The 14,662-nt window shown below is 35.8% G+C and overlaps 1 protein-coding gene across 1 annotated transcript in view; it reads left to right on the top strand.

Annotated features, from left to right (window-relative positions):
- The window catches only part of TMC1 (transmembrane channel like 1), a gene marked incomplete at both ends in the record, with an annotated part of 59,547 nt that overhangs the window by 25,872 nt on the left and 19,013 nt on the right, over positions 1 to 14,662 (top strand). The window contains 5 exons of the mRNA XM_082075019.1: positions 984 to 1,065; positions 3,863 to 3,969; positions 5,218 to 5,316; positions 9,125 to 9,267; positions 12,532 to 12,676. Of these exons, the coding sequence (XP_081931145.1) occupies positions 984 to 1,065; positions 3,863 to 3,969; positions 5,218 to 5,316; positions 9,125 to 9,267; positions 12,532 to 12,676 (576 nt within the window). The remainder of the gene's footprint in view (positions 1 to 983; positions 1,066 to 3,862; positions 3,970 to 5,217; positions 5,317 to 9,124; positions 9,268 to 12,531; positions 12,677 to 14,662) is intronic.

The raw sequence follows: 14,662 nt of genomic DNA, 5'->3' as shown, positions 1-14,662 counted from the left end.
ACCTGGTCCTGATCCCTCCGTATGGCCTTCCTACCCTCAAGCAGATCAACATTCCTGCCAAACTTGGCGTGATCTGCAAACTTACTAAGGGTGCACTCAATCCTCTCATCCAGATAATTGATAAAGATATGAAACAGAACTGGCTCCAATACTGAGCCCTGGGGAATACTAGTCATGACCAGCTGCAGATGGATTTGACTCCATTCACCAGTGTTCTTTGGGCCTGGCCATCCAGGCAGTTCTTTACCAAGTGAAGAGTATGCACATCCAAACCATGAGCTGCCAGCTTCTCCAGGAGAATGCTGTAGGAAGCAGTCTAAGCATAATTGTGGTAAATTTAGATGATTTGGGAGATTCATTTCAAAAGCACACTCCTACCCCAACCTAAAATGCTGATGCAGAATGATGCTAAGAATGTTTGGCAGGACTACTTGCTATGGCCAGGTTTACCCTCAGTTAGACCTGATTTTCTGCAAGGAGTTGTATAGTCACATCTCATAAGCATTAATGCTCACAAAAATTAATTAGGTTTTCAAACTCAGTTGGGCACAGGAATCTCAATTACAGAAGTTATACTTATCCGATAGATAAAATACTGGGTAGAGTAATTGCAATTAAATGATGGAGCTTGAGCTCCAGGTCTGAGTTTTGATTAGCAGAGGAAATAACAAATTAAATTCTCAGAAACATTTAAAAATAAGTCATGAAAGGAAGAGGTTATTTAATCATTCTTCTTGCAGAAGAACAGGGACTTCACACAAAGCCAGTAGGAGGCATACTCAGAACTAACAAAAGGAGATGCTTCTTCATAAGCTAGTGTTTCTATTGCAGTGGACTCTGTCAAAAGATACTGTCGATGACTAAGGGGTTACATTAGCTCAAGGGGAAACAATATTGGCACACTGAGATGAAAGTGGTGGTCGATTTAATTAATTAATTAATTAATTGTTTGTTTATTTATTTTTACATGTGATCCTTTTCAGAAATGGATGAAATTTCAAAGGGATTTTGAGAACTTTAAGACAGCCTGCATACCCTGGGAAATGAAAATTAAGGAGATTGAAAGTAAGAACTTACAGAAGTTAATAGTATCTAGTATTATATTCCTGATGAATGCCAAAATGATTAATTACTTTTCAATACCTGAGAAATATGTGTCAGTATTCAATATGTAGTAAAAAATCAATGTATTTATTTTTCATTAATATTTGTTGAGCTTGATATTATAGCTAGTTGAACATTTCATTAAGAGATTGTTAGTTACCTTACAATTGAAAATCCTCAACATAAAGTTAACAGTTCGGGAACCAGTGTTGAAGTTAATCTCAGAAAGTGGAAATGGGATTTAGCTATTGCCTACCTTCACTTTAGTATGTCTGTATTTATACTATAATTATTTCTGTGAGTTTTTTTTTTTTTCCATCATTTAAAGCCTTTTGTAAGAGGTATTTTGGTATTATTTATGTCATTTTCAACCACATAATGAAACACAGAGAAAACAGTAGTGGTCTTGGATGTCTCCATATATTATGCATAAACATAAACAAAATGGTCTAGTTGGTACTATGGGTATGTTTTAGGATATGTTTTTGGCACAAATCAGTTTTGTGTTCCAGTTTCAGTGACTAATTTAAACTACAGTCCTCTCTTTGAAGGAAATTTGTCTTAACTGCATGAGTACCTGAGTGAGGTTATTCCACTGAAGAAAGTACAATGGAAACTGATTTTAGAGAAGTTGTCTTTGAGAGAGGCTGCGAGTTGCATCAAAAGGCAGTAACCAGAACAGCAGAGGGACATAAAAATTATAAATTGTAAATTTTGTGGGGTTTTGAACTGCAAAACAACCCTTGAGGAGAACTTATACAATGTCCTTAACCATATGGTCTACAGATTGCTCAACAGATGATCTACTCACTTGAGATGCAGTTTAGAAAGAAACTGCTGCATATGTGTATTTACAATCAAACTCAATGGCAAGAAGTATGTGGTCTCTTACTAGTTTGAACACATAATACACATCTTGAAGATATGTGAGAGTGACATTCCTGGAAGTTTCCATAAAGGAGTAGTTCTGGCACAAGCTGTTCTGCTAGTAGTAACTTCCAAGAGACAATTTCTTTCCTTGTAAAATTGTAATGTAAAAATAACACAGGGTCATTTTTCCAGTCCTGCTATTGTATCTATTTGTTTCTTCATTTGAAATGAGTAACATTTTTGCTGTCACCTGGAATGTCCTAAAATCACAGTGGGTTAGTATTATAATCTCAAGTGATAAGATCGTGAAGTTTACTTTTTTCCTATTTTTGTCCTGCTCATTGTGTTGCTAAGGCAAGATGCAATTGGCTTTACTTGCAGAAACAATCCTCTGCCTGAATATTAGTAATTTAAGAAGCACACTTAAACCATAATATGATCAAAACCTCTGTACTCTAAGGCTTGATTTTAAGGGAACAGTTCTGAAATATTGCTGAGGAAAATTCCACAATATGATCCAAAAGATTGAAGTAATCTTAATGATGATGCTGATAAAAATGCCAAGTCCCACTAAAAATAGGGAGGTTAGATAGTTAAAAAAGGTTAAGTGAGGGAAACTGAAATGGAAAAAAGCTAGTGTGTGTATAAGGGAAGAGTAGAGATTAAGATACATTGAGTCAGAGGGACCAAAAAGCTGATGCTTCAGCGTTTTCTAGAAACCTAATGGCTATCTGAATTCATATTTAGGTAGGACATATACTAGATTGATCACATCGTATCACATTTAGTATAAGGGAATTATCCTCTGTTTCTTGGCATTTAACAAACTGTTGGTGCCAAGTCAAGGATTTCCCTACATTCTCCAAATTTCAGGTTGGCAGAGTCAGTATGAGAACCTTTGTAAAACCATTTTTTATATCAAGCTCTGACCAAAATTGCCAGATTTGATGAGACATCAAATACAGAACATATTGGAGGAACAGCCACCTTTTCAACAGTCACCCTCAAGCTTACATGTATAAACTCCAGGGAATAAAATTTTCTTAACAATTACTGTCCACAAATGTGCAGTTGTGTTAGAGAAGCAGCAGAAGCAATTCTGCAAGGGGAGGCTTGTTTCCAGATGGCTCCAAACTTAGCAAGGACCTGATTCCCCTTAGACTTCTAGCACCAATGACTTTGTCTTTCGGGGCTCACTTCAGGCCTTTGTAAAATTAGAGTAGCACTACTGACTTGAACACGTGACATCAGACAATGGACAGGACACGCCAGGTATTATTTATAAAGAATATGGCAGAAAAAAGTCCTTAGTTGCTTAGGACTTTGTATAAGATTTGCTAAATGCAGCACAGTGAACACCTTAGAGAATTTTGCTGACACAGACAACAACTCACTTGTAACCACTGTATCCTTCAGTCCACCCAAAATACTGAGGAATGGTTGAAGAAAATGATTAAACACCAGGCTTGGACACCAAGATCAACATTTAAATAGATACTCTTGTTAGTGTTTTTTATGGTGAGTCCTTAGTCATGAGTTCCCGTGGGCTGCAGTCTCATGTGACAAAAATAAAAAAAAACAGTGATTTGCTTTGAAACTTGTGCTAGAGAATTTAATATTAGTAAATATGATAGCTCTTACACAATCCTAATACTCTATATAAATAATACTTCTATATTTTTTGTTTCTGTTTCTCTTTTCTCTGTCAGGTTTGGGAATGCTAGTGTGCAATCTGGGAAAGTGTTACTAGAGCTATGGTAATAAAAAAATGAAAAGCCTCACCTGATTTTATTTCTTTTAAATGAACTTTGAGCATCTTTGCTTTAAGTTAAAATACTGTAAAAGGACTAACTTATCTGCCCTTTTTTCACATCTCATATTTTCATAGGTCACTTTGGCTCATCAGTGGCATCTTATTTCATATTCTTGCGCTGGATGTATGGAATAAACATGATTCTCTTTGGACTGACCTTTGGACTTGTAATGGTGCCTGAGGTAACAATCTTTTAATTGTCTTTGAGAATTGTCAAGTGACTTTCTGTCTTTGCAGTGATATTTCTTAGTACTGAATCTTTAAATAAAATTGTAATCTGTACTCCATTTAGAAGTATTATGGTGTACCAAGGCTGTAAAGATATATTTTCTTTGTGGACAGTTGTCTCTACAGAGTCATGTTTTGAAATAGGGTATAGGGTTATGTACTGAAAGTTGTTTCTCATGTTCTGGGATGTTGCTAAACTTCTTTATTTCTATAGAGAACTAAGGAGAAGAACTGACACTAAGAAGCAGGGAAGTTGAGCATCTTGGCTAAAATGTACATTGCAATAGAAAGATACATTCCAAGCCTCTGAGGCACCATGGATCCTTTTCAGTTGCCTGAATACTCATATGCTGATAGGGCCCAACAGGGCTGTAAAGACATGAACCCCCTCATGTTTTGCACGGTGTGCAGCATCACTGTTAATATTGCTGCCCAGAGCATATGTAATTCAAGGGGAAATCACTTCTGTGAAATGTAACATTCTTCTACTTCCTTTGAGCCACCATATTGTCTTCCTAAAAGAGGGCTTATATAGAATTAAAGGTATTGTGCCATCTCCCTGATTTCAGTATTCTACATCCCCTTACTACTAGTGAGGAGATGTGAAAGAATCAGGTAAGAATTTCCAATTGCTTCCTAGTGCAGCATTTCAATAGCATGACCCATCTTCCACTGAAGCCAAAACAGAGAAAATGCCCAACAGTTTTCAGGGTAAAGCCTGGAAAGGACCCTGTGAGGACATACACTGTAACTGGGCAAGCATCTTGCCAGCAGCAGCAGTGGGATTCTCAGAACTGAATTTCTATCATCTTTGCATTTCAATTAAAAGCCCAATAAAATCCATAATGCAAGAAAAATTAATCATCTGATCTTGTCTGTGGAACAAACACCACCCAGCAGAGGAATTTGGACTTCTGTGTTCCCTTTGAATGGAAGAGGCACAGTTTGACAACCCACTGGTACTACTGGGATATCACTTTAAACTTAGAAAGCACCATTAATGAAAACTTTAAACATAGTTTCAGTCATTAGAGTGAGGAGCAAAGAAAAGAACTGGAGAAATAGGTCAGCCTGCTTTATGCTTTATACTCTTCAGTTTAGGAGTATAAAACAAGTCTTCCTAAGAAAAGAAAGATCACTGTCCATTCCCTTTGTTGGTATTCTTCTTTAAAATGTAAATTGCTCTCATTTTTCGGTTCCAGGCTCTAATGGGGAAGCCATATGGCTCTTTACCTAGAAAGACTGTCCCAAGAGCTGAAGAAGCAACTGCTATGAACTTTGCTACTCTCTGGGATTTTAGTGTAAGTGCATAAATTGCAGTCCAACATATTCACATGACTTGTTGATTCTTATGAGCTTTTGCTTCATTATTTAATATTCAGAGATCTAAAATTTCAGGAGAAAATGTCCATAGTACTAATTTACATATTTTCTCACAACTTCTTTGTATAGATGTTTCCTTCAGACAAAATATGTAATGAAGCTCCATATCCACTCACATGTTTCAGTATCTGTAGCAATCCAAAGATACTGGGTAAAAAGTCTCAAAGTTGAATTATCATCTCTGGGTACTGACTTTCTATTTTTTTATGTATGTATTTGGTCATCTGTTTTTCTATGATTAAGGTTCTGACTTTGAGGATGCAGTGTGAATTAGGAAAAAAAAAAAAAAAGAAATTCCAAAAATGTGATCTGTAGTTTTTTTCTAAAACAAAGAATACTGGTTTTAGTTTTTCTTTGTCTTATAGTATATGCAGGTACTTTTGTTGAATTGCAAAACAGATAATAAATCTTCACTATTGATGTGATGCCCAGTCTAGCCTGAGGATCCATGTCTCCTGTACTGGCTAGCTAATGGTATATTTCTAAATATGTAATACTGCTTTTTCCTCCTGAAAAAAACAGTTTATCTAATTTTGCACATGGCTTGTCTATGTAATTTGAGTCTTTATATAGAGATAATACAACTTTGCAAAAGTCAGCTGGTGATAAATTTGTTATTAAGTTATGTTGTTTAGAATGCTGTCAGGTTTCTGTATGGCACATAGTCAATGTCACCTGTGAAAGGGTGTGAGTATTCAGTTAAGGTTTTCCTTCAGGCTAATGGAAGCAGCATCCATTGAACGAAGCGTGATTTCTCCCTCAATCTGCTGCACTCTTTCCCTTCTGTATGAAGTATCAAGACCTTTAAAGAGTTCTGCATACACATGCCTTTTAGCATTTGAGTTGTTTCAGCAACAACAAGCATGAATAGGATGTTGGAAACAGACCCCTTTCTTGGAAAAATAAAGTCAGGCACAGGTTCTTCCGGCTTACAACACATCTTCTCCATTTGTCTGCAGAATGACTCATCTAAAAGTGACCTGTCCATGTAGGTTTGGCCCGTGTGAGGTTCTGTTCTACCCATCCCAGTGGGGAGGACTATGCAGGCTGTGGAGTTACGAGGAGTGGCACATGCAAATTTACATACCCGTTCCCTTTCCTACAGGAGACCAGCTCTGAACTCTCCTGAAAAAAACAAAATAAACCAAAAAACAAACAGATAGAGGGTATGGTGTCTATGTTTCTCATTAATATTGTCATTTTTTATTATAGTTAAGGCCTGGAGAAATCCCTAATCTTGTGACATGCAGATCTCAAACAGGATCCTGTGTTTTGTGGCTCAGTACCTTCCTGTGGATACTCAGTTGATGTCAGATTTTGGTCCTTCATTTAGCTTCCTTGGCTCTATTTTCTATGTTCGACTATCAGTTGAGGAAAAATCAGGTTGTAAGATGACAGAACATTGGAAAAATCTTGACTGGATATAACCATTTTCTTATTATAAAGGAAAACTTCCATATATATATATATATTATATATATATTTAAAAAAATAACATAATAATGGCTAGAAATTATAATCTTTGTCCATCTTTTGACTATAAAGGTATATAGAGACAACAGACTACTTCTGCTTTATTTTGCCACATAAAGTGATGACCCTTCTTGTATACAAAAGGGTAGAAATATCTCTCTGAAAAGTTACATATGTAACATCTCGCAATGACTGCTGCATAAAATGACATGGCTTCTGGTTCATGGGAAATTGTATCTTTGAGTGACAGTGAAGAACAGATCTAGGCATGTAGCTGGGTAGTTAGATAATGATGACAACATTATCAAATGAGAAATTAAAACTTCAGGGAGAAATTGGAGAAAAAGGAATCGTAACTTGCAGATTTTGTAGAGAGAATAGAGTCTATAAGAGCTTTATACAGCAAATATGAATGGAGTTTTAAAAGTAAATGTATTTGAGGAAAGATGAATGAAGACAGATGGTGTAAAGAGAAGGCAAGTTTATAATAACTCATAGAAACTAGATCTGACAGCTCTGAAGAAAAAGTATAGTAAGAGGTTAGCAGTTAACAGAATGAGCAAATGCAAGGGTAATAAAAACAGAACAGGGCAGTGAAAGAGATGGAACCCCTGAATACTGAGGGGCAAAAAGAATTTTCTTGAGGCATATCACATTGACAAATACTCCCTGAGGACAATGACATCTATAATTTAACATCATGGGAAATAGTACCTTTTATCTACTAGCAGTTCTTGCATGCTACCAAGTAAGGTACAAAAAACTGAAACCACATCAGCAAATGTTATTTCATGCTAAAAAAACCCCAAACAAAACAAAAACCAAACCAAACAAAACCCCACCCATTTTTAAGATAGTAAAGATCAACATATCTTTTGCCTCTTTTCTTTTTCTTTTCTTTTTCTTTTTCTTTTTCTTTTTCTTTTTCTTTTTCTTTTTCTTTTTCTTTTTCTTTTTCTTTTTCTTTTTCTTTTTCTTTTTCTTTTTCTTTTTCTTTTTCTTTTTCTTTTTCTTTTTCTTTTCTTTTTCTTTTTCTTTTTCTTTTTCTTTTTCTTTTTCTTTTTCTTTTTCTTTTTCTTTTTCTTTTTCTTTTTCTTTTTCTTTTTCTTTCTTTTTCTCTTTCTTTTTCTTTTTCTTTCTTTTTCTCTTTCTTTTTCTTTTTTTCTTTTTCATTGTACTTATTTTCCTAACTCAACAGAAATTAATACTTTTTGATTTTTATATATTTTACTTGGGATTAAGTTTTAACATTATATATTTTACGGTTCTGATAATAATCCAAACATTAAAAACCAGACTCTCAAGGCTCATTTCAATGAAGTGTTAGATCAATATTCTTATTTCACTTCTCTTTTCTGTTAGGCTCAGAAAGAAGTGAAAGAGATCTTCCACACATGCTTACCTTTACACAGCTGAAGATATTTCAGGCCTCATGGTGAAATGTACACAGTGTACCCTGTTTCCCTGAAAATAAGACCTACCTACAAGACCTAGCATGAATTTTCAGGATTTCTCAGGATGCTCAAAATATAAGCCCTACCTCAAAAATAAGCCCTAGTTACCATTCATTAAAAAAGTCATTTGAAATAGCATCGAGGCAGCTATACATGTAAAAAAATAATAAGCTTTGGAGGAAAAAATAATGTTAGACCCTGTCTTATTTTCGGAGAAAAGGACAGGAATAATCTCTGACTTTGTAGAAAACAATGACTTAAGAAGCATTTTAATACTCTGAGGAATCCAAATGATTTTCCAGAGCAGCATTAGTACACACACACACACACACACACACACACATATATATATATAGTGATCACCCAACGAACAGCTGACAACATTGCTAGACAGAGAAAGCCTATCAGAATTTTATATCAAATAGGCTACTCAAGTACAATTTAGAAATGTGAAAATTAAGTTAAAAATTTTATCTGCAAATAATTTGTAAGGCAAATTTTGTAAACTGAGCTGGTTTTGTCTTTACAAGAAGTATGTTGATGAAAAAATTTTGACTCATTAAATAAAGAAGTACCCATGAAGACTTGTAATGATAAAAGATTTGAAAGTTGACATAAAATATTCTAAGTCTTTCTAAATGAAGGAAGAAATTTTCGGTCCTGTGAGATTTATTATAGCCATGCCTACAACTGTTTTGAATGCATTGAAATGAATGTTTCAGTTCATTGTTATTGGTACAATTTCTGATCACATGCATATTTAACAGACGTGATATTATAGTTTTTGCTGACTTTTCAGGGATTTGCACAGTATTCTGTACTCTTTTATGGTTATTACAATAACCAGAGGACAATTGGATGGCTCAAGTTCAGGATGCCTCTTTCATATTTCCTTGTTGGAGTTGGGACCATTGGCTACAGTTTCATTATTGTCATTCGAACGTAAGTTCTCCTTGGTTCTGGAATAAACTACATTCAAAAAGGCATATAACCCCAATGTTGATCCCTGAGACTATCTCTTTTAAAATATGACAGTTCTAAGGGCTGGACAACACAAGATTAAGTGCAAGATTAAAGTCATGTAAGATTCCTTCAGCCTGTATTTATTTGTCTGCTGTTCTTCACCAGTGGCTGTGTTGCAATGTTGTGGAAGTGGGAAAAATCTTTATTGAAATAACATAACACTTTCCTTCCTCAACTTCAGATTCAAAAATGAATGCATTAAGTAAGGAACAGAGCTGTCAGCCCATCTTTTGTAATATTTTGCATCCAGCAGAATATCAGTTAACATCCAGGAAATTAAATTGTTCTACCTTTAATGATACCTTATGTGAATTAAATTCTTTTAAGAAGGAAGAAGACAAGAATGAAAGAAACATACAGCAAATAATTCTGTGTGAAACATTCAGTCAGCAGTAACTGGTTCTCAGCAAGACTATAGTGGCTATGTCATGTTTGCACAGTGGTGTAGAAGAATCAATGCTACTGGCCATAGTAAGGGTTTAATGTCTTGTGGAATGCAAAATAATATCCAGCAGTGTGAAAACTGTGCTAAATATAATGTTAAGAACATGAATGTTAAAACAGCAGGTAGCATAGGAGTAAGTGAAATAAGACCTAGGCAACACAACTGATAATATATTAATCTTTTGACTCTCAAATTCAGTTTTGTCTTATTCTCAGAATTTAAATGAAATAAAATTATTTTATAGCCTAATTCACTACTGGAATAAATTGTGATAATTCTGAATCATTTTGGAGATAATCTACTAATTGGACATGATTTAGTGCTACAGTTATGTTGTGGTTGGACTCAATGATCCTGAGGGTCTCTTCCAACCGAAATGATTCTATGATTCTATGAATCTGTGATTGCAATCTGTAATACCCTTGATTCAAACAAGGTGAACACGTATAATGATAATACAGTTAGCTTTACTGGTGGATTTAAAATATGTTTAGGGTGAAAAAGATCAGAACATTGTATGTCAAGATTCAAGAACACTGGTGAATATAGAGAAAACTGTGACTGCTCTATGTCCAATATTTTGTGTTGAAGCCAGTATTTTCCCTTCCATGACCGCTACATTAATTCATGTTCAGTAGTTAAAATATTACCTAGGGCAAGAGGAATTTCAAAAGATAAAAAAATGTCTTTGGTTACATATATATATTTTTGGAAGAGGAACAAACTGCTACAATAAAAAAAGTAATTGGTTTAGCTCAAAAAGCATTTTAAAATATTTTTTTAAATATTTTTTGATAATGTAGCTGTGAAGATCAGAAAAGTCTTAGATGACTGTATTTCAATGACTGTCACCCAGACAAAAAAAAAAAAAAAGAAAACAAAAAAACCCTGCAAAAACCTTCTAGCAGAAAAACTTGGTGGCTCAAACAAAGGAATATCCTTGTGGAGAAAATACATTGTATTTGTTAACATTCCACCTGGCCATATGCCACTAATGCTGATCAATATTTAGGTAGTCTTATGAGCAGTTCTTGCAGGCTTCTGCTGTTTGCTGTTTCTCCAGAAAGCAACACAATGGACACAGAAATTAAAAGCAGTGTAACAGGAGGTGCTACAATTTTTCTACTGTTGACTGAGTCCTGAGAAAGGGAATGTGTATGTGAAGAAGGTAGTGAGGATTATAAACACTATTATTCTATTTAGGAGAAAAAAATAGATGTAGGGCTATTCTCTGCAGCTCTTCAAGTGCATAACATAAAATGGAAACATTTCCCAACCACAAGACTGTTCACTATTTAATTATGAACTCTTGAGAAGGAGTTACATTAGTCTAGAAACCAGCAGCAGGGCAGTTCCTACTAATAACCTTTCATGATCTCTGTCCCTTCTACATATGAGCAGTAAAACAAACAAACAAAAACCACCCTGGCATTGATATGATAGCTCAGAAGGATTTTCTGCATTATTTACTCACTATTATCTCCCTAGATTTCAGAGTACATAATTTACTGGACTTTTAAAAATGTGGTATGTAGAATGTATTGATTTTAATAACAAAACTTTCCTGCACTAACAAGCTTTAAAATACATGTTGTCTTTTCCTGACTAAGAAATCTATATAAGACTGAAGGCTAAATGGTTTTTATCCTACCAGTATACTCCATCTTTGTGCTTAATGGTTTGAATTAAGTGATAAATTATGCAGAATCAAGATCATAATTATTGCATGAATGACAACACTTTGAAAAAAAGAAGTTAGTAGTCAAGATTAAGTCAAATCACTGAAAAAATAATTTAATGTTTGTGGATATCATTATAAATCTTGTTCAAAAGGGCACAGGAGATGAAAGGGAAGATAGGGCAACAAAGATGATTAAGGGAGTGGAGCATCTCCCTTATGAGGAAAGCCTGAGGGAGCTGGGGCTCTTTAGCTTGGAGAAAAGGAGACTGAGGGGTGACCTTATTAATGTTTCCAAATATAAAAAGGGTGAATGTCACGAGGATGGAGCCAGGCTCTTCTCGGTGACAGCCAGCGGTAAGACAAGGGGTAATGGGTTCAAACTGGAACACAAGAGGTTCTGCTTAAATTTGAGAAGAAACTTCTTCTCAGTGAGGGCGATAGAACACTGGAACAGGCTGCCCAGGGGAGTTGTGGAGTCTCCTTCTCTGGAGGCATTCAAGACCTGCCTGGACGCTTTCCTGTGTAACCTCATCTAGGTGTTTTTGCTCTGGCAGGGGGATTGGACTAGATGATCTTTCGAGGTCCCTTCCAATCCGTAACATTCTGTGATTCTGTGAAAGCTCTATTAGTGATACTTTTGTATGGTATAACCAAGCTTTGTTCTGGCTTGTTATTTAGAACTTTTTTCCTCTTTATGAAGTCTCTAATAAAATCTATTGTAGTTCAGGATGCTTTGCAGCTTTCTGTTTGAGAGGTCTTCTTGATATTGTTTTCCTATTGAGTTTCTTATCCAACAGATTTTCTCTGAGGTGTTAAAGAAATGAATTAATTCTTTTTCATCAAAATGTGTGTTGTGAGTTCATGAATTGTCTAAATATGAAAATCTCCATCCTTACCTTTTGTTTCAGACTGAACATTCCAGATTTAGTATCACATGATTACCTGTAATAATACTTTTTTCAGAACAATGTTAGAATTTAAGAACAATTTAAAAATCATGCTCACATAGCAGAACAAATTCTAACAAGGTCTTCTTGTGTCTTTCTGGCTTTTGTAGAATGGCAAGGAATGCAAATGAAGAGGGTGGTGGGGATGATACTAGTTTTAATTTCAGCTGGAAAATGTTCACAAGCTGGGACTACCTGATTGGCAATCCTGAGACAGCAGATAATAAGTTTGCTTCCATCACAACAAGCTTTAAGGTAAAATAGAACTTACTATAGAGAGGTAACCTGATTTGTCTTTCCAACTAGTGTGAGTCAGATGGAACCTAGTCAAGTATTAGCTGTGCCTGAGGCTTAAAAGCTTAAACTAAAATTGGACAGCTCTATAGCCTTCCAAGTCTGGATCTTTGTGCCTTGCTGTCTTGATATTTTGCTTTTGATTGAGGAAGGAAGAGCATTAATGACATCCCTTGTGTCCTCTGTGACTGCAGTACTAGTTTTTTTAAAAAATTATTTTACTGTAAAAATGGTATTTTCCTTTTTCTTATCTCTGACAGCTTCTAGTTTACTTGGTGTTTGTCTGAAAAACTTTCTTAAAAAAATGCTGGTGACATTTTGCCAAACTCACATTATCATCTTCTCTTGCTACATTAAAGAGATACTATAAGATAAAGCAATAGAATCATCGATAGAGGGCTATCCATTTCAGTAAAATTGGCCTCAGAATTCTGAGTGTATACTTGCTTTTCAGTAAGAAAAAAAAGTTTACTTTCCTTGCCTGATGTAGAGTTTTTATTGTCAGATTAGTTATGAAATATAGCGCAGTTTGCAAGGCAATGAAAGGTGTTTTAGGCCTGTTTTCAGTTCACAGGATATATAAAAGGGGTTTTTGTGAGAGGAATCTGAGGCAGGATGTGAGATGCACTGCTGTGAGAACCGTGAAGGGGATACATTCTATGTGTTGAATATAAAAGAATGCGTTTCTATACTGGGGTCGCTGGTGCACAACAGTGCAGCATGTAAAGGCAAATTTAATCTTCAATGTAATAATGAAGAGGGAATACACCAGAAAGATGTTGGCAGGTCATGAACAAGATGTTAGACTTGCAGCCACACTGACAGCAGACTGTGCGAGAGATGGATGACCAAGCACGCTCTGTGCTATCCAATCACACACAACACCCTTCCTTTCTGCAGTGGTGATATAGACAATATACCTGCTCTAGCCTGCCTGCCCTCTCAACTGCAGGCATAAGAGGTAACTGGGCTCAAACGCAGTAGAAATAAAAGGTTCCAGGGAAAAAAAAAAAAAGAAGACAATGCTGACTGAAAGCACAGAAACTGTGTGAACTTTCCCTACCCACCTAATGAGGTCAGTTATTGACAGCTGTTTGGGCAAGAATACAAATCAGTTGAGACAGATACTTATTTTTGAGAAATAAACTAATGAATCTTTACTGTGATCTTTGCAAATGAGCAAGGAACATCAGAGAGAAAGGGTGAAGTCTTGGCTTGGGTGAGGTCATGGGAGTTTTGCTCAAGAGCTGCTGTTATCTCCATTTATGTAACAAACACAAGTCACAAGAAAAGCAATAGTCATTCAGAGTCATTATTACAATGCAGAAATTCATCTTCCCATCTGGGCAACTGATCTCCATGCTAAAGTGAGCAACTGTAACCTAATTCCCATTTCAAGAGGACACATCTTTCTGCTGGCAAAAGTAGGAGCTGCAGATCACAGCTCCACCAGAGTCTTAACATTTATCAGTCCTGGCCAAGGGTAAATGTGGAACAAATGTTTTATTCTGCAGTCTGAGCTGTGCACTGTTTGCCTTTTGTGGGATTCCTGCCTCTAAACTGCCTTCTGGAGTGCTGACTTTCAGAATAAAACTTTTTACTCTTTTTTCACAAATGCAAGTGTGACAATTCCTTTTCTGGCAGCTCATCACACATTTATCCTGCTGGGTCACTCAGCCTCATCGCAGTTTGCAAGCTGACAGAACATGCTGGTTTCCTTTTGGCACATGAGTGGAGGTGTAACGAGACTCAGAGGGGACACGCTCAACAGAAGCAAAGCAAACTCTGGGGAGCCAAAACCCCAGGATGTGCAAGCATCCAAAACAGATTTTATGAGACAATATAAACTCCTCTCAAAATATGATGCCCAGGTGTCCGTTTGCATCTTTGTAATTTATTTAACTGACTTCTAATAACTGAGAAAGAAATGTGGGGTCTTAACCATTA

This window comes from Streptopelia decaocto (assembly GCF_964273445.1).
Source record: "Streptopelia decaocto genome assembly, chromosome: Z".
Taxonomy (NCBI): domain Eukaryota; kingdom Metazoa; phylum Chordata; class Aves; order Columbiformes; family Columbidae; genus Streptopelia; species Streptopelia decaocto.
Note: the sequence above shows the minus strand (reverse complement) of the source record. Positions and strands in the feature narration are given on the sequence as shown.